The sequence below is a fragment of the Notechis scutatus genome, chromosome 3 (assembly GCF_049901735.1).
Source record: "Notechis scutatus isolate UNSWTSFEM ecotype Mainland chromosome 3, rNotScu1.2, whole genome shotgun sequence".
Taxonomy (NCBI): domain Eukaryota; kingdom Metazoa; phylum Chordata; class Lepidosauria; order Squamata; family Elapidae; genus Notechis; species Notechis scutatus.
The window spans coordinates 115,039,545-115,061,957 of NC_142011.1; the positions used below are offsets into that span (position 1 = coordinate 115,039,545).

The 22,413-nt window shown below is 39.4% G+C and overlaps 1 protein-coding gene across 1 annotated transcript in view; it reads right to left on the minus strand.

The window, feature by feature from the left end:
- The window catches only part of ARAP3 (ArfGAP with RhoGAP domain, ankyrin repeat and PH domain 3), a 178,058-nt gene that overhangs the window by 105,335 nt on the left and 50,310 nt on the right, over nt 1–22,413 (minus strand). The window contains exons 11-19 of the mRNA XM_026683190.2: nt 20,871–21,070; nt 19,034–19,119; nt 18,372–18,554; nt 15,677–15,821; nt 14,536–14,631; nt 14,306–14,459; nt 12,154–12,256; nt 11,119–11,317; nt 9,750–9,813 (exon numbers count right to left, since the gene is read on the minus strand). Coding sequence (XP_026538975.2) covers nt 9,750–9,813; nt 11,119–11,317; nt 12,154–12,256; nt 14,306–14,459; nt 14,536–14,631; nt 15,677–15,821; nt 18,372–18,554; nt 19,034–19,119; nt 20,871–21,070 — 1,230 coding nt within the window. The remainder of the gene's footprint in view (nt 1–9,749; nt 9,814–11,118; nt 11,318–12,153; nt 12,257–14,305; nt 14,460–14,535; nt 14,632–15,676; nt 15,822–18,371; nt 18,555–19,033; nt 19,120–20,870; nt 21,071–22,413) is intronic.

The window sequence follows — 22,413 nt, forward strand, 5'->3', positions numbered from 1 at the left end:
TGGAAATTCTACCTGACATATATAGTAAAAATTGAAATACCTGACTGTAAATGTATTAACAGCGGCTAGGATTGTATTTGCCAAAAACTGGAAAAATGAGAAAGTACCATCACAGGAGGAAATTATTAAGAAAATAATGGAATGTGCTGAAATGAGTAGATTGACATTTGAAATCAGAGAACAAGATGATAAACAATTTTATAAAATTTGGGATCTATTCTATCAATGGTTAGACAATAAACATGGTAATTAAATATGTAGATTTTGAGAACATAATGAATATATAAAAATGTATTTTTATTTGTTTTCTGAGGTTCTCGCGGGTATTTGTATGTGGATCTTTGGTTATTCGGGTTTTCTCCCGCGTAAGATTGGAAGTATCTAGGCAACGTTTCGATGAAGTCTCATTCATCATCTTCAGGCTTGCGTCTTCAGCTCTGTGCTTCTCAGAGTGATGTGAGCTTGCAGCTGCTTCTTCCTTTTAACTGCTAGTGGGGGTGTGACTTGATTGGGTGGGGCTTGGCTGTGTTCTGCTTGGTTGGGGGGTTGGCCATGTTCTGATTGGCTGGAGGTGTGTTCTGTTCAGGTGGGGGCTTGGCTGTGCTCAGGTTAATCTTAGTTGCTGGGGGATTTGAGCTGGTGAGCTGTGATCTTGCTGTTTGGCTTTGAGTTCGTGGTCGTGCCGCATCTTGCTGCTACTTGAAACAACTAAAAGAAGATATGGAAACCAGATTCTATGATCTGATAAAACTGGAAGTGCCCACTTGGGTGCTAAATCCTTTCACAGCAGACTTTGCACAACCTCATCCCAAACTGCAAGAGCCACTGACAGATCTGAAATATGACTGTGAAGCCCAATCACATTTTCAGAGTTACGGCTACGAAGCTTTTTGGGTGAAAATGAGGAACACTTACCCAATATTGTGGGAGGAAGTTAAGTTGCTTCTTTTAGCCTTTCCTTCCACTTACTTAGTGGAGAGGGGTTTCAGCGCCATCCAATAGATCCTTTCTAAGTCAAGGAACATGTTGAAGATCACTGAACGAGGTGATTTAAGAATGAGATTAACAAAAATGGTTCTAGACATCAAGAAATTGGCATCAGCTCATCAAGCACAAGGCAGCCATTGATGTTCTTTTTTTGCTTTTTGTGTACATACATTTTCTTCGTCTCAGCTCTTATCTAAATTGTCTCAGCTCTTATCGTTGTATTTGCTTGCATTGGATTTCACGTTCCAGTTTGAGTTTTCGGCTTTGTTTTCGAATTCTTGTTGTGCTCTGTAAAACATTTTGTGTGTCTCTTTATATTGTACTTTTTTAGCATGCACTCCAGTTCGATATTATATTTTGGTTTCTCAGTTTTATGGTTCCAATTTTTTTGGGGTGCTCTTCGTGTAAACTTTTGGTGTAGATATATATATTTTTCTTCAGTTTAGGCATTAAATTTGTCACTCTGATTTTTGTTGCTTTCCTTCTGTAAAAATTTTCTTTGTATCTTTTTAACCCTTTTTACAGTATGCATGAATATATATTTTCCTCGAATCTTAATTTAGTTTCAGAGTTTTCATCTTGAAATTCTTAGTTCCTGCATTGCGGTTTGTTCTTATGCCCTTTTTATATTTCTTTTTGCGTCTTATAATTCTTTTGTAATTAAACCATTAAATGTTACTGTTTTTTCGGGCATTTCATTTTCTTGCAATTGAATTTTGTTTTCAGTGGTCATTGCATTTAAGTGTCTTGAATAAATAAGATAATAATGAAATACATGTATCACAAAGTTTGGGAGTAAAGTGATAGGTGGCATCAGAATTTTTCACACAGTTGAGATATGGGAAAAAGACTGGAAATAAATTATTTGCATCGATATGTCCTGATGACAATTTTAAAGAAAACAAAAAACATGTTTGCATAAATTGAAGAATTATTTCCCTGTGTTGTGATTGAGAAGTTATGTTGGGGAAGGGGGCGATGATAACTTCCTCAATGGCTCAAGGGGACGATTCTTTCAAAAAGGTTAAGAACCACTGATATAGATGAAATATATCTTATAGATTTGCTAATCAGTCAGCTGAGGTGTGCACGAAAGATACCACTGAGATAATGAGACTTTAACTACCCTGACATCAACTGGGAAACAAACTCTGCATCAAGTATAAACCATCCTAATGGCAGCAAGGTATGAAGGTCATCCAAGCTGTCAACTAAACAGGCAAATTGGAGCAATATAGGAAGTTCCTGAAGATAGATTATCACTTTAGCGACAACAGCAAATGAATCACTTCATACAGTGTGTAGTAAAGTAACAGCACTCCTGATAGAATCATAGAAACTTTGCTGTTAGATATGGACTAGATTGAAGAGGCAGGACAACAGGAGAGGGAAAAGATCTCTTTTATTCTGCTCCGAGTAAAGACTGCCGCCAGGTGTGCCTGCTGTTCTTTTTACAGGCTGCTGTCCCCAACTTTAGCCACTGACAGCTGTTCATTTTCCTGCCTAGAAAATGAACCAATGGGGGAAGTCTGACATCACTGACTTTTCCCCATTGAATACCTAACACCCTTCCCCTCCTGGAAGAAGCATTCATCCAATCAGCTCTCATTCACAGAACATAATCATGTAAGTAGGCGGGACTCCTGTGTGCGCGACTGGACCTTCACAGTTCAGCCTCACCAGTGGCGGCAACCTGACTAGTTGGGTCTGTTGTCACTCCAGAGCCAGCCCTTTGAACTGCCCGGGGCTGGCTTCAACGAAACAGAGGGCTCTGAGTTTCTTTGCTGGATTCCCCACCCCCAGCTGTTATCCTGCAGTGTACTAGAGTTTGAATTCCGCCCTAAAGTGGGGAGGCTTGTGTTTTCAGCATTTTTAGTTGTCAGAGTTGGTCTTTCCTCTCTGTATTGGATTTCTGTCTCTGAGGCTTTCTGGTCGTTCTGATCCCGATCCAATCATCCCCGGAGTTGATCTATGTGTCTGCTCCATATTTTCCCATCTTCTAGTTCTACAGTATAAGATCGGGAGCCTGTGACTTGCATTACTCATGCAGGGATCCATGGGGGGCCCCTGCATAGTTGTGAGCATAGACCGATTGGCCTATGTTCAAATATCTACATTTAGTTGTCGAATCTGTGGGTGTGCTTGGATTGTAGTGTGGGTGTAATCTATCTAGCTCTGATCTTAACTTCCGTCTCATTAAAAGTTCTGCTGGACTTCTATGTGTGGCAGCCAAGGGTGTGATATGTTGTATCATTAAGAATTTGCCTATTTTCGTTTGCCATTCCCCTGGTCCCATTTTTGCTAAGGTTTCCTTTGTGGATCTTACGATCTCTGCTTGCCCGTTATTTTGGGGGTGGCCTGGTGCTGATAATGCGTGGTGGATTCCCTGTTCAGCTAGAAAGCATTCAAAATTGTTTGCTATGAATTGGGCCCCGTTATCTGATACCACAACATCTGGCAATCCATGTCTGGCAAACAATTTCCTCAATACCTTAATCATGGCATCTGCTGTGGTTTTCATGATTGTTACTTCCACCCATTTTGAATATGCATCAATGGTTATTAGAAATGTTTGCCCTTGCATTGGCCCTGCCAGGTCTATATGTATTCTAGACCAAGGTGCTTTTGGTGATTCCCATTCTAGGGTTGGTACCGAAGGGGTGCAGGTCTGGATTCCTGACAAGGCGAACAAGGTGCAACCCATTTTTCAATTTCCTTACCCATTCCAGGCCACCAGGTATAACTTCTGGCTAATGCTTTCATTTGTACTTTCCCTGGGTGGCCCTCATGCAACATTCTTTAAGACTTGTTCTCTCAGCTTCTCAGGTATCACAACTCTATCCCCCCACAACAAACACCCTTTAATTACAGACAGTACATTTTGCCAGATTTTAAACAGTTTAAAGTCACCTTCCAGTGCTTCTTCTGGCCATCCCCTCAACACCCAGTTTAAAATACATGCCAGAGTTTTGTCTTTGGCTGATTGTTTGGCTATTTCTGATGCTGTGATAGGGCTGGTGGTGATGTCTTCAATGAGAAGTATGGATGTGGCTGGAGCTGGGTCTTCAATAGGTTCTGGAAGGGGGCAATGGCTGAGTGCATCTGCATGAGTTATGGTCTTGCCTGGTCAATGTATAAGGCAATAGTTATATGCAGCTAAGAAAACAGTCCATCTTGTCATTCTGGGGGATATTATGTTTGGTGTTGGTTTGTTTCCTGCTACAATGCCTAGGAGTGGTTTGTGGTCTGTGACTAGTTCAAATTGTCTCCATAAAGATATTCGTGAAAATGCTTAATGCCTGCTACTGCAGCTAGTGCTTCCTTATCTAGCTGGCTATAATTCCATTCAGCTTTGGATAAAGTCTTTGAGTATAAAACAATGGTGCTTCTCTGCCATTTGGGAATTTATGGCTGAGAACGGACCCTACCCCAAAGGGGATGCATCACATGTTAGTGAAAGAGGTAATGTTTCATTATATTGTAGCAGAACACTGTTAGAAGTTAGGACTCCTTTTATGGTTTCAAATGCAGTTGTTTCTCTGTGTCCCTAAGTCCATTCTGCTTTTTTATCAAGAAGTCTGTGAAGAAGTTCAACAACTGTCACTTTGTGTGGTAGAAAAATACTGTAAAAGTTTAAAAGTCCCAGGAAAGCTTGTAATTCTGTTTTGTTTGTTGGAGTGGGAGCTTCCTTAATTGCTTTTATTTTACTATCTGTGGGGTGTATACCTGTCTCATCAATTAGATATCCCAGAAATTCAACAGAAATTGGTACTGCTATGTGGCATTTCTCTTTTTTGATTTTAAGGCCAGCTTCTTGAAATCTGCTCAGGACTAGCCTTAGTCTTTGTTTAAGTTGTTCTTTGTCCTCTGCTGCCATGAGGACATCATCAAAATAAGGTACCACCCCCACAATGCCCTGTAGTAGGCATTCCATTAAGCTTTGAAATAGTCCTGGAGCTATGCTTACCCCAAATTGCAATCTTTTGCATTTGAAAGCACCCCTGTGGGTTACAATGGTCTGAGCTTCTGCTGTTTCTTCATCCACAGGTAACTGCTGATAGGCTTGAGCCAAGTCTAATTTGGCAAAACAATTTCCTTTTCCTATTGAATGCAACAGATGTTGTACTACTGATACTGCTCTGTTGCAATGCGATCTTTATGGAAATTTTATAATCTGCAAAGATTCTAATGGACCCATCCGGCTTAACTGGGGTGACTATAGGGGTCTCCCACTTAGTGTGATCAACTGGCTCTAGGACTCCTTGGGCTATTAGTTTATCTAATTATTCGTCCACCTTGGGCCTCAGGGCAAAAGGGACTCGCCTTGGTTTCATTCTGACGGGGAACTTTTGGATCAAGGTTGAAAGAAATAGGGGTCCCCATATACTTATACCTAGGCTCCCATCAAAAACATCCTTGAATTCAGTCTGTAGGTCCTCTTTCATTTGATTGTAGTCTTCTGCTTGCATAGTGTGGATGGTCACCTCCATTCCTATGGCTCTAAACCTATCCCTTGGTAGAGTGACTTGGTACTTCTTTGTCCACGATAGTTAAAGGCAATTCATCGGTGAAGTTTCTGAATTTTACTGGAAAAATTCCTCTTCCTAATACGGGAATTCTGTTTCCTTGGTAGTCTTTTAGTATTAAATATTGTGGTTTTAGTTGTTGTCCGGTTATGCCAGGGATTGCTTCCTTTATAGTTGTCCAGGACACCATAGATATGTAGGATCCGCAGTCAATTTCCATATCACAAGGTTTTTCTCCTATTATCACTATGATGTTGAATTTCTTTGATTGATGGGTGTCAGACTGCCCCACTATTGTGTGCTCATAGTCTCTGTGCCTCTCCATTCTGTAGTTTGAATTTGGCAGTTTCTGGAATCCTCTTTGTTGTGGACCACGTGGCTGATTAGGGAAACCTGCTTGTCTCTGATTGGGGTATGCTGGCAGATTTGCTCTGCTAGCTTCAGCAATATGCCCCCTTGTCTCACATCTGAGGCAGATTGCATCCCTGAATTTGCAAACTGCCTGGGGGTGGTTTCCTTTGCAGCTTGTACATCACAGGGGTCTTTGGCTCGCCCCCTGGGGCCCTGATCTTCTATCTGGTTTTACACTATGTATTTCTTCCTCCTCTTCGGAGAGTTCGCCAATCTCCCCCTCTCCCTGATATTTGCTGGTCGTCCCTCATGCTGAGTGAACGCCCTCAGACTTCTCAATTTTGGTTGTTGGTTTGTCTGAAATTTCTGCTGCCCAGGCTTCCTCTATTACTTCTTTTAAAGGGTTAGGGTTAGGGTTAGGGATGGTAGATTACAAAGGAAGGGTTAGGGATGCTAGATTACAAAGGAAGCTAATAGCTAAAAAGAGATGCTCTTTTTAGCTATTAGCTTCCTTTGTAATCTCAGGTCCCTCATTCCAACTACAATTCTATCTCTTAAAGTTATTTCCACATTTTCAAACTCACAGCCTGCAGCAATATCTCGCAGATTTGTAAGGTAATCATTTATGGTCTCACCTGGTTTCTGTTCTCTGCAGTAAAAGTCAAGTCAGTGAGCCAGTGATGATGATGCAGCAAGAGCATAATATTCTTCTAACATCTTCTGTAATTCTTTCCATTCCATTGTTTCCGCATCTTTGGGTGCAGCTAGGGTTCTAGCTGTTTTGTAGAGGCGATTCCCACAATATCCCAGGAATAGAGCTCTCTTCCTCTGTTTTGTTGTATCATGCAGTGAATTTGCTTCTATAAACATTTGAAATTGTCCCATGTATGCGACCCAGTCATGCCTTGTTGGATCAAAAGGTTCTGGTTGAGCGTGGGTGGACATTTTGATGATCAGCATGGTGATAGAAGCATTCTGTTGTAAGAAATTATCTGTCTACACCTCGTTTCCTTTGCTCTCTTCTAGAATCCCATCCTCGTCGCCAGTGTTAGATATGGGCTAGATTGAAGAGGCAGGACAACGGGAGAGGGAAAAGATCTCTTTTATTCTGCTCCGAGTAAACACTGCCGCCAGGTGTGCCTGCTATTCTTTTTACAGGCTGCTGTCCACAACTTTAGCCACTTCCCGCCTAGAAAATGAACCAATGGAGGAAGTCTGACATCACTGACTTTTCCCCATTGAATATCTAACATTCACTGCTCTTCTCTGGACTTTTTCCAGGGCATCAGCATCTTTTTTGAACCATGGTAACCAGAACTGGAAGCAGTATTCCAAATGTGGCCTCACCAGTGCAGTATGGAGTGGCACTATCGTTCCCATGCTTTGCATGCTATCCCTCACAGCCACTCATTGTGGGTCAAATCAAATCACGACCAGTGTAATGTCATGTTAATCATTTCATTCAGTTACTTTTATTATTGGTGATCATGTTTTCATCAAAATTATTGTAATTCTTGTAGTTCTGGATTGACTTTATTTTATTATTATTGACTATGGTTCTGTTGAAATTAATTTAACTTTTGTATTTGTTGAAGTGTCCTGTGGCGAGTTGTCCTGCAGCACGTTGGCTATGGCCACAGTGAGTTGACTGTGGTGAATTGGACGTGGTGCAAGGACCAGCCTCCCCCACCTTCAAAATATAAGTATGAACCCTTGAAAACTTTGTATTTAAAAAGGAATCTTTTTACTGAAGAGGGGTAAAGCAGGTCAAAATTCAAAGCAGGTCTGGGGTCCCTCAGGGCATCCAAGTAAGATAAAGGGAATTAGAACCCCTTTCTGAAGTCTGATGTGGATTCCACCAATCCGCAGGTGTGAACATGTTATTATCCCACCATCTCTGAGAAAGCAGATAAAGAAAGGTTCCCAGGAATTATCTTCCGGTGCTGCAATCCACATGGCCCCTTCTCCCCTTACATCCCTCAAAGAGGTGAGATTTTTCCAGGCATCTGGGACACCAGGCAACAGTTATAAATCATATAAAAGGTTATACAAAGCTGATGTAAGAAATAAAATATTTAGGATACATGGAGAAGAAAAGAATTAAATGTATCAAATCCAACCCCCCTTTTCTTCCATCAAAGAATAGCAGATACACAGATCTGAAATGTGGTGAGTTTTTCCATTACATCATCAAGAGAGGGAGCATGATAAATGATAGTGCCGCTCCATACTGTACTAATGAGGCCACACTTGGAATACTGCTTCCAGTTCTGGTTACTATGGTTCAAAAAAGATACTGATGCCCTGGAAAAAGTGCCGAGAAGAGTAGCAAAGATTCTACTATTCTATCAGGAGTGCTATTAGTTTGCTACACACAGTATTAAATTATTCATTTGCTATTGTCGCTAAAGTTTAACAGATTAACAGAGTTGAAAGGGACCTTATAGGTCATCTAGTCCAACCCCCTGCCCAAGCAGGAGACCCTACATCATTTCTGACAGATGGCAGTCCAGTCTCTTCTTGAAAGCTTCAGTGATGAAACTCCCACAACTTCTGAAGGCAAGCTGTTCCATTGTTTGATTGCTCTCACTGTCAGAACATTTCTCATTTCCAGGTTGAATCTCTCCTTCTTCAGTTTCCATCCATTACTCCTTGTCTGGCCTTCAGGTGCTTTAGAAAATAGCCTGACCCCCTCCTCTCTGTGGCAGCCCCTCAAATATTGAAACACTGCTATTATGTTTCCCTTGGTCTTTCTCTTCACCAGACTAGCCAAGCCCAGTTCTTGTAACCGTTCTTGATATGTTTTAGTTTCCAGTCCCCTAATCATACTAGTTCTTTTCTGCACTTTTTCTAGAGTCTCAACATCTTTTTTATAGTGTGGTGACCAAAACTGAATGCAATACTCTAGGTGTGGTTTTACTAAGGATTTATAGAGTGGTATTAGTACCTCACTTGATCTTGATTGTATCCTTCTGTTAATTGCCTAAGTTAAAGATTTTACTTTTCTTTACATTAAATTTCATTTTGTTAAATAGGGCCCAGTGTTCATTTTGTTAAATAGGGCCCAGTGTTCAAGCTATCATCTAGGGCAGGGATGTGTAACTTGCATTGTCACGTGACATATTGCGGCTTTTTCACCCTTTGCTAAACCAGGCATCAGCGTGGCCAGTGCATTCAACCAATGGAACAGCTCACCCTCGGAAGTTGGGGGAGTGTCATCACTTGAGATAGTGTAGGGTCTCCTGCTTAGGTGGAGGGTTGAACTAGATGACCTATAAGGTCCCTTCCAATTCTGATTATCTGTAAAGCATGCGGACTGTGGGTTTGACAGCCCTGATCTAGAGTGTTGTTGTCTATTCCTGCCAGCTTAGTATCATCCGCAAATTTGGTAAGTTCCCCTTCTATTCCTTCATCTAAGTCATTTATGAAGATATTGAAGAGTACTGGGCCTAAGATAGAACTTTGTGGTACCCCACAGCTTACTGCGATAATCCATTGAAAGTGATAATCCATCTTCAGGATCTTCCTATATTATTCCAGCTTGCCTGTTTAGCTGGCAGCTTGATGACCTTCATACCTTGCTGCTATTAGGATGCTATATACTTTCAACATTCTTTGCTCATTATCACCTACCATGATGAGACAGCATCACCAATTGGAGAGGACTTGCCATCCTAATTACTAACTTTAAACTTTTGTTATTGCTATGATCAGGTAGTTTTTAAGTGCTGGATTTGTAGAGAGATCAAGATTCCATAGCTTAGGAAATGCTGCATCTTATGCAATTGTAGAATAATCAGTTGAGTTATATTAAATTTCAATGGAACTTAAGAATGCACAAAAGGTGTAGGTTTATTTAAAGACCCTCTTGCTTACATAGCTCACCTGCCCATTTCTACCAGGATCAGCATCTGTTTCTTCTCTGGACTCTCTGCAAGAGGAACAATACCTATGATAGAAAACAGTACATGAAAAAAAGAAATTCAGGAAGGTGTGAAGCATCCATTTTTAGCCAAGTCAAAATAAGACTGTATTAAGGGGCAGCTTTTTTTTAAAAAAAGTTTGTAACTTACAATCTGTGATTTCAATCATCAGTAAAAGTATAAAATAAACCTTTGACAGAGATTTCAGTAGAACAGCAGTCGTCAACCAGTGGGCCGTGGCCCACTGGTGGGCAGTGAGAAAATGTTGGTGTGCTGCAGAGAAATCTCATCCCCAGAGCACCCCCCCCAAAGCAATTAATCCAAGCTGCACAGAAACACAAGGCTGTGCCGCCCATATGGCCTGGGGGAACTCTCTCCTCCCACTCACTCCTTACCCAGCAAACTTGCCTGCTAAATTGCTATTTTTCCTTTTTCCGACCATCAGTTGTTCTGCTTTGCTGAGAGATTTAGATTAGCTAGAAAGCAGAAAACCGTTGCATTTCTTGCTTTCTAGCTAATCTTTGGATCTTCGGCTCTGCTGTTGAACCTCCCTTAGGACTGAAGGTTCTATTAGTCAGTGCAGACTCACGGCAAGCAAATTTTATGTGACAGACTGAGCTAGCCGATGGCAGATAGATAGATCACTGAATGATTCTGTGAACAACTCAATCTGCCTGCCTGCTTTACCTGATTTTGGGTAAAAGTTGCTCCTTTTTTAATAAAAAAATCAATATTTATATAAATATTTATAATATTTACATACTAGCCATGCCCACCCAGTCACATGACCACCAAGCCACACCCACAAATTAGGCCATGCCCACAGAACCGGTTAGTGGTCCCTGGGATTTGAAATTATGAGTTTGGTGGTCCCTGAGATCCAAAAGGTTGGCGACCCCTGCAGTAGAACATACAGTGCAACAGAACTCGCTACATTGTTTCAGTGTATACTCATTTAATGGGCTTTTAGAATGTCTATTCTGCAAAAGTACAGTTAGGAGAACAGTATGATACCATGAGAGTAATGGAATATTTAATAACTGAAAAAAAACAGCTTAACATAAAACTAATCTGTTTTACCAGAATACTGGTAAAAGACAGGCAAACTATTTACTCTGATGGAAACACAATCAAACTTGCAATATGCTATATAACTGCTGAAGCAGGAAAATATTAATGGATGTATTTTTAGGTTTTTATGATAAGACTGTTATGGATACCAAGTCAAAGGCAATCAAACAACTAAAAGCAATTATTAGTATCTAGTATCTCTAGGTGTGGGTGGTTGATGCTATCCTTTTTTCATTTGTCAGAGAAAGATCTGGACTCACTGAGTTCTTGAAGCTGCCTTAGATTGATGCTGTCCTCAACTGCTCCCTCTTCTTCTGGACAAATGAAGAGATGAAACTTCTGGAGGATGAAGAAACCTTGAAACCACTGATTGGGTTTTAACATTGATTTGTAGCAGAGTCTACCTACCCTTTGGAATTCATAGCCCAGCAGACAATGACAACTGAGAGGGGTGAACCACTGCAAAAGAAGATACCAGTTCTGAAAAGGATATGTTGAACAAAACATGCAAATTCATTATGGCTATATTTGTTTACATATGGATAATTTATTATCATATCATCCTATCTATTACAGCACAAAGTCAAAACAAGCTAATTCTCACAAAATTAAATACAAATACAATTTAAAATAATTGAATATTACAGACATAAAGGAGCAATTTCAATTTAAAAACAGAGGTAGCCTCAGCAATATAAATAGTAAAAATTCCAACTCAGAATGATTTGTTATATGCTTTATGTCATACTAAGTATTCCAAGTGTTGCCCAGCAAGTAAGTTATAATCAGTGGTGGAATTGAAAATATTTTACTAACGGTTCTGTAGGCGTGCCCTTTGCTCTGCCACGCCTATCAGCTGAACTACAAACAAAGCAAATATAGGACAGGAAAGGGTGGGGGTAAGCGGGCCCAACTGCTGACCGGCGCTACTGGATCGCTAGAATTGGTGCAAACCGGCAGCATACTACCACTGCTTATTATCCTCTGAAAATACAGTACTGACAAAAATAACATAAGCACAAGCTGAGATAGTATTAGGAATTGCAAATGAATAAAGCTATGTGGGAAGATAGTTTTAATGTAAAGCCATGTAGAATTTATATTTGCAGTGAATTTGGCTTGAAGGGATTTTCTACAAAAGAAGCTTGGGAATATTTGAGGATAAAGAAAAACAACTCCACCTATTGATTGTTGAGTTTATAATGCACCTGATACCTAATAGAGTGGTCTAATATAGTAGAAGGGGAGGTACGCTCTCCTCTGAATTTCTCGTGAACATTATTTCTCACCATTACCTTGCCAATAGCACTGGCCCAAGACTGTAGATTACTGGAATCATCACCTACCCACTGCTGTATTCGTTCATTGCTCAGATACAGTTCTAGCATGAAGCAAAACCTGTTTGTAGCAAACAAAAATATCATTGTGAATATATATCCAGTAAAACAATTTATCCACTTAAATATTGAAAAGATAAAAAAGAAACCATAACGTAATGGGGTAATTAATCTATTAATCTTAATTTTGAAATTTATTTTATGCATTATAATTTATTGTCATAAATGATTATTCTTAATACTTATTATTATGATTTGTTGCACAATCAGTCAGATATTCAGACTGGATTTGGCATTTTGTCTACCTATCAAGTCCTTACCAAGGACCTGGGATAGGCAAATCTGGATGTTTGATGGTGTTACAGATATTGTTGCAGGAGGTAAGCTGTTCTGAGTAAAGCTTCTTTTGCAGTTGATTGATGATGAATTTGTCAATGCCGATGGTATTCAAGTGGTACTCCAGTTGTTTTGGGATTGCACCGAAGGTGCTTATTACTATTGGTACTACCTTTGCTTACTTTTGCTACACTCATTGCTATTTGTATTTTGTTATCTTCTCCAGTTATTCCTATTCTATTCTGCTGTCTCCAGGTACTGCTATCCAATTTTTTAATCTTTCTGATCAACAACTGCTAAATCTGAGGTGTTAATGTGGCAGGTGCCTGTTTGAATTTTAAGGTTCCGAAGCAATTCAGTTTTTTCCTTTTCTATTACTTTATTTTATGATCCCATCAGTTCTTGCTTGCAGGCAAATGATATTTCTTGTATATTTTCCAAGCACCATTGTTGCTACTTTGTCATGCCATTACTTGTAGTAAGCCTGTGAGATCTTCTTGCAACAGCTAACCAGGTAGTCCACTGTTTCTTCAGCTTCTTTGCATAGGCAACATTTGCTTTCTATTGGTGTCTTCTCAATTCTGGCATTGTATGCATATTATCATTATCATTATCATTAAACATGAAACTCAGTCAACTGAATATTTAAAAATGTATCGCGAATATCATTGACTGCTGTTGTTGGTTGATATGGGTTGCTGCCAGCATCCTAGGTATCAACCAAGTATCTTCTTAAAATGTGCAATGTTCCAAATAGCACAGTTTTTTGCAGTTCTGCTGGTGTTATTGCAGGAAGTTGCAATTTCTTGATGTATTTTGTAAAATTCTTGGACATAGTACCAAGTGCCCCGATGACAATCACTGTTTCATGTTTCATCCATAATCACATGGCCAGGTCACAATATTTTGTGATTTTTTTTCCAGTTCTTTTTCTTCGACTCTGGCATCTCCCAGTATAGCGATATCAATAAATTGTATGCTTTGGTTTTCGACTATTGTGATATCTGGCGTGTTGTGTTCCAAATGACGATCCGTCTGTATTCAAAAGTCCCACAATATTTTCACCATCTCATTTACAACAATTTTTTCCACTTTATGTTCCCATGACTTTTTGGATACAAGTAAGTCGTATTTTTTTATATAATGACTAGTGGATTAATTTAGCAACTCGGTCATGTCTAGCTTTGTAATCAGTTTGCACAATTTTGCTGCACTCACATATTAACCATCAATTTCAGTTATTATTATTATTAACAACAACAACAATAACAACAACTTGGTTAATACTTAGGATGCTGGCAGCAACCCATATCAACCATCAGCACCAGTCAATGATATTTGTTATACTTTTTTAAATGCTCAATTGACTGTGTTTCATGTTTAATGAACAAAAGTTTATAATAATAATAATAATAATCTCTCAGTGACTTGTTATTGTTGTTGTTGTCTGTTGCATAGTCAGCCTGATGTTCAGACTGGATTTGGCATTTTTGTTCACTATGGCTGGGTTTTAGGGTGTTGCAGATGGCAGCAACATGCTACAAACCTTGTACTATGACAAATAGTAATAGTAGGGAGTGATGAATAGGGTCAAATGAATGCTTCTGATGAAGCCCCAAACAGATCCTTAACCTTAAACATAACAATATGCTCTTTTTGACAGAAATCAATCTAATTTTACTTCTTTGTTTGTTTGGTACCATCATGAAGCACATGAACCTAGTTTAGCAGGACTAAGAAGTAGAAAAACAGAATGAATCAACTTTCCACAAACCTGTTTGTGGAGCTAGGAATAGCCAACATGTCTGTTCTGTTCACTGCTAAGGAAATCATATCTGCCACTTCAATCTTTACTGTTGGTTCAGGATTCTTTTCAGTCTCATAAAAGAGGAAATATTTTTCCAGTGAGCACCAGATCCTCTGAAACTCTACATAAGCAAGACAGTTAGTGAAAGCCGTTTTTAATTAGCCATTAATTATGGATTCCACCATACTCAGACTTACCATCTCTGCTTCTCTTAATTTCTTTGGCAGTGGATGGGACTTTGTATAAGTAGCCACAATGGACAACTGGTTGTATGATCTCATTGTAGATTCCTTCTATAGGCAAGGAAAGAATATACATAGAGAAACAGGTAAATGATTTAAAAACAATTTGACTTTGTTCAAAGCTAGCAACACTTAAGCTTCATTTTATGTTTTTAAGAGATAATTTTTCATAGTAGGATAGAAAATGTAAGTTTGATGTAAAATTGTGAATAAAATTTAAAACATACATGATTATTTGGCATTTAAAGAATTAATTACCAAGCCTGGCCAGTATCAGAAAGATATACATAGTTTGATCAAGGAGGAACTACAATTATTTTTATAAGAAATTGAAAACACTTTATAGACCTTTTGTTACAACTGGATAAAAATAAATTGCTGATTTCAGGAATGATTAAAAAGTTTTTATGGGAAGAAGGGAACTATGAAATAGGAAGGTGGAGATGGTGATTATCATGTTTGTAACTGCTGCAAACAATATCAGAAGTTGCTTCTTTAGATATCTTTCTTTTTCTTGCTTTTTGTTATTTACCTGTTTTACACTTTTATATTTGTCCTTTTCTATCTCTTCTTCTATGTTTCTGTAGAGAAACATCATTGTAAACTCTTTTAATAAAAATTATTTTTTAAAATAAAAGATAATACATAACACTTAGTGAAGTAAAATTTTATGTCCAATCAAATAGATTGTATCCTGTTTTCTTCATATAAGGAGTCCTTGACTTATGAAAATTGGGATTGGAAGCTCTGCCTCTAAGCAGTGTGGTCACTAAGTGAGTTGTGCCCAATGTTATCTCCTTTTTTTATGGTGGTTGTTAAGCAACTCTGCCTTCCCCCATTTACACTGTTTGTTAGAAGCTCCCTGGGAAGGTCACAAATGATCTCAGAATTCTGCAATTGTTATAATGTTGTGATAGTGGAAAATATCTGTTGTAATAGATGCCAGTCATCAAGTGCCTCAATTCTGATCACATGAACACAAGGAAAACTGCAACAGTTGCAAGTGTGAGTCACTTTTTTCAGTGCCATTTAAGAGTTATTAAATGAATGGTCATAAATTGAGGACTACTTGTAGAGCATAGAATAAGGTAGTTACCTGAATAACGAGTATGCTCACTGCTGGACAAGGGCTCAGTTTTCCAAATAACACAGCTACCTCCCATTTCAACTTCCATGGTGCTTGAAAAAAAATGCACCATTTTTTTAAGTAATCCTGGCCCAGACACAGCTGCACATAGAGCCTATGAAAAGGAAAAAATAATTACTCAAGATAATCAAGTTCCTATAAGAATATCACAAATTGCAAATCAAAACTGTAAGAAAAGATATTATGCAACTGTTCAGGTAATAATGGCAACATGATTGACCACTGCATTAGAATTTGTACATGTGAATTTAGTTAATATTATTTAGCTAACACTATGACATTGCCATAAGTGTATACTACAGATCACACAACCAAACTTTTTGTTAATCAGTTATCTGAGGTGCGCAGGAACCACACTAAAATAGTAATGGTCCTGATATCAACTGGGAAACAAAATCTGCACCAAGTTGGAGATGCTATGATCCAGGTTGCCTAGGCAGAGGCAGGCATCAATCGAGTCCTTTATTGCTCTATTAAATGCCACAACAAAGAGCCCTATAATGCCGGGTAAGCCTCCACCCCACACTTCCCTGAAGGTAGCCACCTTTAGTTCCACAAACAAAAGCCAAAAAAAACACAACAAAACCAATTCACAAAGACAGAGAGGACGTCCAAGGAGAAAGCTCATGGGGCAACATCCAGGGTCAAGGTCCAAAGGGCAAGGGAAGTCCACAGGGTAAAGCAAGTCCACAAGGCCAAAGGCCAGTTCACAAGGCAAAGACAAAGCACAGGCAGAAACACGAGTCAAGACTGAGTTTTTCCAAACCCAGGAGAGCATAAGCTAAAGCAAACAATTGTTCCTGACAAAGACAAATTCCTCCCAGCTTCTCCTTAAGTCAACCCATGCTACAGTAGGTGTTCCTTGGGAAGAGGGGCAGGGTGAACTTCTCCTGAGCAGCCTTGCAGACCTCCTTTCAGCTTGCCTTTGTTCTATTCTCTGTGTCCTCGGATTGAATGGTGGAAACAGTTCTTCCTCATCAGAAGAGATCTGTTGCCTCTCAGCACCACTGCCTGTCTGCAGCCAATCCTACCCTGTGTCTGTGAGGATAGGCAGCTCTCTGTTCAGTCAAACCCCCCCCCCCCCAATACCTGAGGAGCCTGTGATAGCATTGTCCTCAATTCTGGGACTCTCCAGACATTCCAGGGGAGCCATGCCATCCCCATCAGATGGATCCAACTCCTTCTCCTCCTCCAAACCAGGATCCAATGGGACCATGATAGGAGATCAAAATGTTTCTGATTAACCTAGCAGACAACTTCGTCACCCAAAAGGTAGAGAAGGGAACTAATGGTTCAGCTACACTGGATTTAATTCTCATTAACAGAGATGAAATTATACAGAAGATTGAAGTTCCAGGAACCTTGGGGGAGAGTGGTCATGTCATATTGGAATTCAATATAATGTAGGCACATGCAATAGAGTGGTTTAGACTTCAAGAAAGCCGATTTCAACAAATTTAGGGAAAGAACTCAGGAAGGATTTCATGGATGAAAAGGGGGTAAAGAACTCAAGCAGCTTGGGAAACTCTGAAAAATGAGACTATAAAAAGCCCAGTCTAATACAATACCACTAAGAAAGAAAAATAAGAGACTCTAGATGAAACCAGAAAGTTCTCATAAAGAACTGTCTAATAAATAGATAAAGAAGACAAGTATGAAAAATGGAAACAAGGACATACGAAATCTTCAAAGATGAAATCAGGAAAGCTAAGGCCCAGAAAGGATTTATCACAAACTTGCAACAAATGTCAACAACAACAACGACAACGACAACGACAATGACAACAACAACAACAATAATAATAATAATAATAATAATAATAATAATAATAATAATAATATTATTATTATTATTATTATTATTATTATTATTATTATTTATACATGGAAAAAACAAGAAGGAAGTCGAAGAACCAATTGGTCTACTAATGGGAAAATGTGGCAATGAGAGGAGAGTAGCAGGGAGAAAGAAAAACTGCTTAATTCATTCTTTGAGACTCTAGAACAGGGGGTCAAACTCGCGGCGTCATATTGTCATCACATGATGTATTGTGACTTTTCCCCCTTTGCTAAAATGGGGGTGGGCATGGCCAGTGTGTGACGCATCTGGCCCACGGGCTGTGAGTTTAACAACGCTGCTCTAGAGGGGCTGCAGAGAAGAGCAACAAAGATTATTAGGAGACTGGAGATGAAACCGATGAATGGTTGCAGGAACTAGGCATATCTGGTCTAACAAACAGAAAGATTAAGGTTGACATGATATCAGTCTTCCAATACTTGAGGGGCTATCGCAGAGAGGAGGGGTGAACCTATTCTCCAAAGCACCTGAGGGCAGGACAAGAAGTAATGGACTGAAGCTGATCAAATAGAGATCCAGCCTTGAAATAAGGAGAAATTTCATGTCAGCGAAACAACAATTAATCAGTGGAACAGCTTCCCTCCAGAAGTTTGTGAAAGCTCCATCTCTGGAGGTTTTTTAAGCAATTGGACAGCCATTTATTTGGAATGGTATAGGTCTCCTTCCTGAGCAAGGGGTTGGACAAAAAGATCTCCAAGGTTCCTTCCAACTCTGTTATTGTGTTATTTTGTAATTTCTAATTCCATCAGATGTTGAAGAAAAATTCTTCAATGCATAAATACATACCTGCAGAATGCTTTCTTGACTGTTATATTGAGGGTGTAGCATGCGGAAGCGTCCATAGCGGTATTTATTGATGATGAAATCTTGTCTCTGCTTAGTGTTAGCATCAGGATACAAGACTTCAGAAGCTGGGAGGTGTGCAGCCCAAAATTTATTTGCTTGCCTATTCCCTAGCATGATGAACAGCTTTAAAGAAGACAGCAATAAAATTACACTAGAGAACTATGACACTGGATGAACAAAAACACTCTCTATATTAAAGAAATATATCTCATCCTAGATCCGGATCCCCAACCTGTGGCCCTATTTGCAAATGGGCCATGTGAGTGGCGGGCCAGCATGTACACAGATGTGTGCAACGCCTGGCTCATGCAAATGGCAAGCACCAGCACTCACAACACCACTCACATTAGCGGTGGGTGTCAGTGCCTGCTACTCACACAAATGAATCAGTGCATGCCTGCACGCACCTGCCCCTCACACAAAACCATAATCCCCCACCCCCCGTGCACTGGGATGCCAACACAGAATGATTGGGGAACTCTTCCTGGATAAATCCCAGTGTATACCTTTTCAATCCCACTTTTCCACACCTGGGCAATTCTAAAATTTCAGATTGATTGTATCACTTCCCAATGCTAGATCTTTGGAAAAAAACTTCATACCTGGACCATCTCATTGCTCCAAATACTTGTGTCCAGCTTCAGACTCTGCACCTTAGAAATCCTGGAACCCAGGCTCCGATGCAAACCTGTAAATATAGAAAAAGAGACACAAGAATTTCCATCTCACCGCAATTTTTATGGGATTCAAACTCAGAATCAGATCAAAAGGAAGTTCTTATCTCAGGATATACAAATCTCCTTCTACATCAGGGGTGTCAAATTCAAGGCCTGAGGGCCAGATCCATCCCACAGCCAATGAAACCAGAGCTTGGGAAGGCTGTGCGTGGCCTTCCTGGTCTCTGTTTTTGGCCGTGATGGCCTCTTGCAACCCTCTTCAAGTGAAAATGGAGCTTGGGGAGGCTATGTGCAGCCTGCCCAGACTGTTTTCAGCTACAACGGCCTCCTGCAATCTTCTGCCAGCAAAAATGAAGCTCCGTTTTTGCTGGCAGTGACTCCAGGAGGACATCGCGGCTGAAAAGAGAGCCTTGATGAGTGACATCAAGCTGGCCACGCCTACCCTGGCCATGCCCCCCCCAGCACCCCATGGTCAAACACAGCCCTGATGTGGCCCTCAATGAAATCAAGATTGACACCCCTGTTCTACATGAGCTTATATATCACTTATTACATGGGAATATCACTTTTGTAAGTGGGTTTTTCTAGAATCGTTCTGGGCAAACACAAGTACCAAAATAATAAAGAATAAAATGTAGATATAATTTTTTTCTCCTGTTGATTATGATTTATTTCAGAATAATTTCAATGGGTTTCCCACAGAATAGAATACTTTATTGGCCAAGTGTGATTGGACACACAAGGAATTTGTCTTTGGTGCATAAGCTCTCAGTGTACATACAAACAACAAAGTATATAATCATAAAATACAAATGGAAAAGGTAGTAGAAAAGATGATAACAGTAATACACCTATACTACATGGATAAATATCCTTAGACATAAGATAGTACTGAGCTCATTAGATGTTCAGCAGAGTGATGGCATGAAGGAAAAAACTGTCTTTGTGTCTAGTTATTTTAGCATGCAATGCCCTATAGCGGTGTCCTGAGGCAAGGAATTGAAACAGTTCATGTCCAGGATGTGACGGGTATAGATATTTTCTCAGCCCTCTTTCTGACTTATATAATATACGTGTCAATGGAAGGCAGGTTGGTTGCAATTGTTTTTTCTGCAGCCCTAACTATCCATTGAAGTCTATACCTGTCCTGTTTTGTTGCTGTATCAAACCAGATGGTTATAGAAGTACAAATAGCAGACTCAATAATTCCTCTATAGAACTATATCAACAGCTCCTTGGACACTCAACTTTTTGAGCTGATGTCAGGAAGAACATTTTTGTTGTGCCTTTTTAATGATGGATCTAATGTTATGTGTCCATTTCAAATTCTGAGAGGGTATAGAACCCAGAAACTTGAAGGTCTCTACTGTTGATACCATATTGTCTAATATTATAAGAGTTTAGCAGACTGCTACCTACTACCTTTATTTTCTGCACTTTTCTCAGAACATTGCATGCTATTTATTCTGATGTTTGTTTCTTTTTTTCAGAACATAATATGCAGCACCCATAATTTTTAATGTGTACATAGGCATTCTTGAGGAGAACAAATAATTGCTTATTTTCCATGCTGGCTAAAATATGGGATGGGGGAGAGAAAAATTACAAAGGGATATCTTCAAAAATAATCTACCATATTGCAATTATCTTTAAATGTACAACCTCCTCTAATATGGAGGTTATGTAATTGCTTATCATAAGTGGGGAGAAGTTTTGATATTTTGCCACCAAAAGTGCCATATACACAGATATATATATATACCTGCACAGTGCTTGCAGATCACCACACACAAATTGATGGAAGCCCAGTCAGGACTCAGTGCATGACAGTCAGCACAGAATCTGTTAGCTTTGTTAGACCAGATCTTCTCAGCTACCTCATAATCATACAACGTTTCAGCAATAGAGTTCTGAAGCACTTCCATCCACTCTTGCTTCTGTCGGTCAGATTCAGCTCCAAAACTAAGGGAACATGCATGAAATGATGTAAGACCTAATCAAAAAGCAAGACTATTATAAATACTTTGTTTTTCATTTCATGGTTGATGCTGGGGATGTAATAATTTGACAAATTATCCATTAGTATACAAAGGAAACTGACTAACCTTGTATTTGTGTTTACATGCTAAATATCTGAAATGCTTTGGCATTCCAACCAAGCTGATGAATTTCTACAATGTGCATTAATTTCCTGTCTCAGGTCGGAGAGAATAAAATCCCAATTCAGTCACAGAGCATTCAGCTCTCCTGATGTCATTCAAATTATGTTAGATATAACTAATAATATGCTTCTGCAGGAAGAAAATATGGAAACCAACACAAGTACTGTATGAATCTATGCAGGAAGATGTTCCTCCCAGATGCAGCTGCACAGAACATATAGATGTTTGCATGAATCTGACATCATCAGGGGAATAACATGTGTGTGTGTGTGTGTGTGTGTGTGTGTGTATTTCTTAAGTTTTTGCGGGTACTTACATGTATGGTATTCAGCTTTGTTCGGGTATTTTCCCACATCATTATAGTTGTGCTTTTAAAGTTGTAGCAATGTTTCGGCAGAATCTCATCTGCCATCATCAGGCTTCTGTATTGAATACAGAAGCCTGATGATATAGAAGCCTGATGATGGCAGATGAGATTCTGCCGAAACGTTGCTACAACTTTAAAAGCAACAACTATAATGACGTGGGAAAATACCCGAACAAAGCTGAATACATATATATGTGTGTGTGTGTGTGTGTGTGTGTGTATATATATATATATATACACATACACATACATAAATATATATATATATATATATATATATATATATATATATATATATATATATATATATATATATATATATATATATATATATATATATATATATATAAAGAGAGAGAAAGAGATGCAGGTCTTGGCGTGTTTGGGTCTTTTCCGTGTAAGATTGAGAGTATCTTGGCAACATTTTGAGGTCCCACTCTCCATCTTCAGGCTGATGCTTTCGGCTTCATGCTCGTGCAAGCAAAGCATGATTGGAACTGCCGTCTCCCTATATATACTGGAGGTTGGCTATGTTGTCATTTCTTGATTGGTTGATGGAATTGATGTTTGCAGATTGGCTGGCTTTTTCATAAGAACATGTGTGGCTGAGGTATTAGATATGTAGATGACACTTTCGTAATTTGGCCACATGGGAAAGAAAAACTGGACAACTTCCTCACACACCTCAACAGCCTACACCCCAAAATACAATTCACCATGGAAACAGAAGCCAACAACCAACTTCCCTTCCTGTCCTAATTTACAAAAAACCCAAT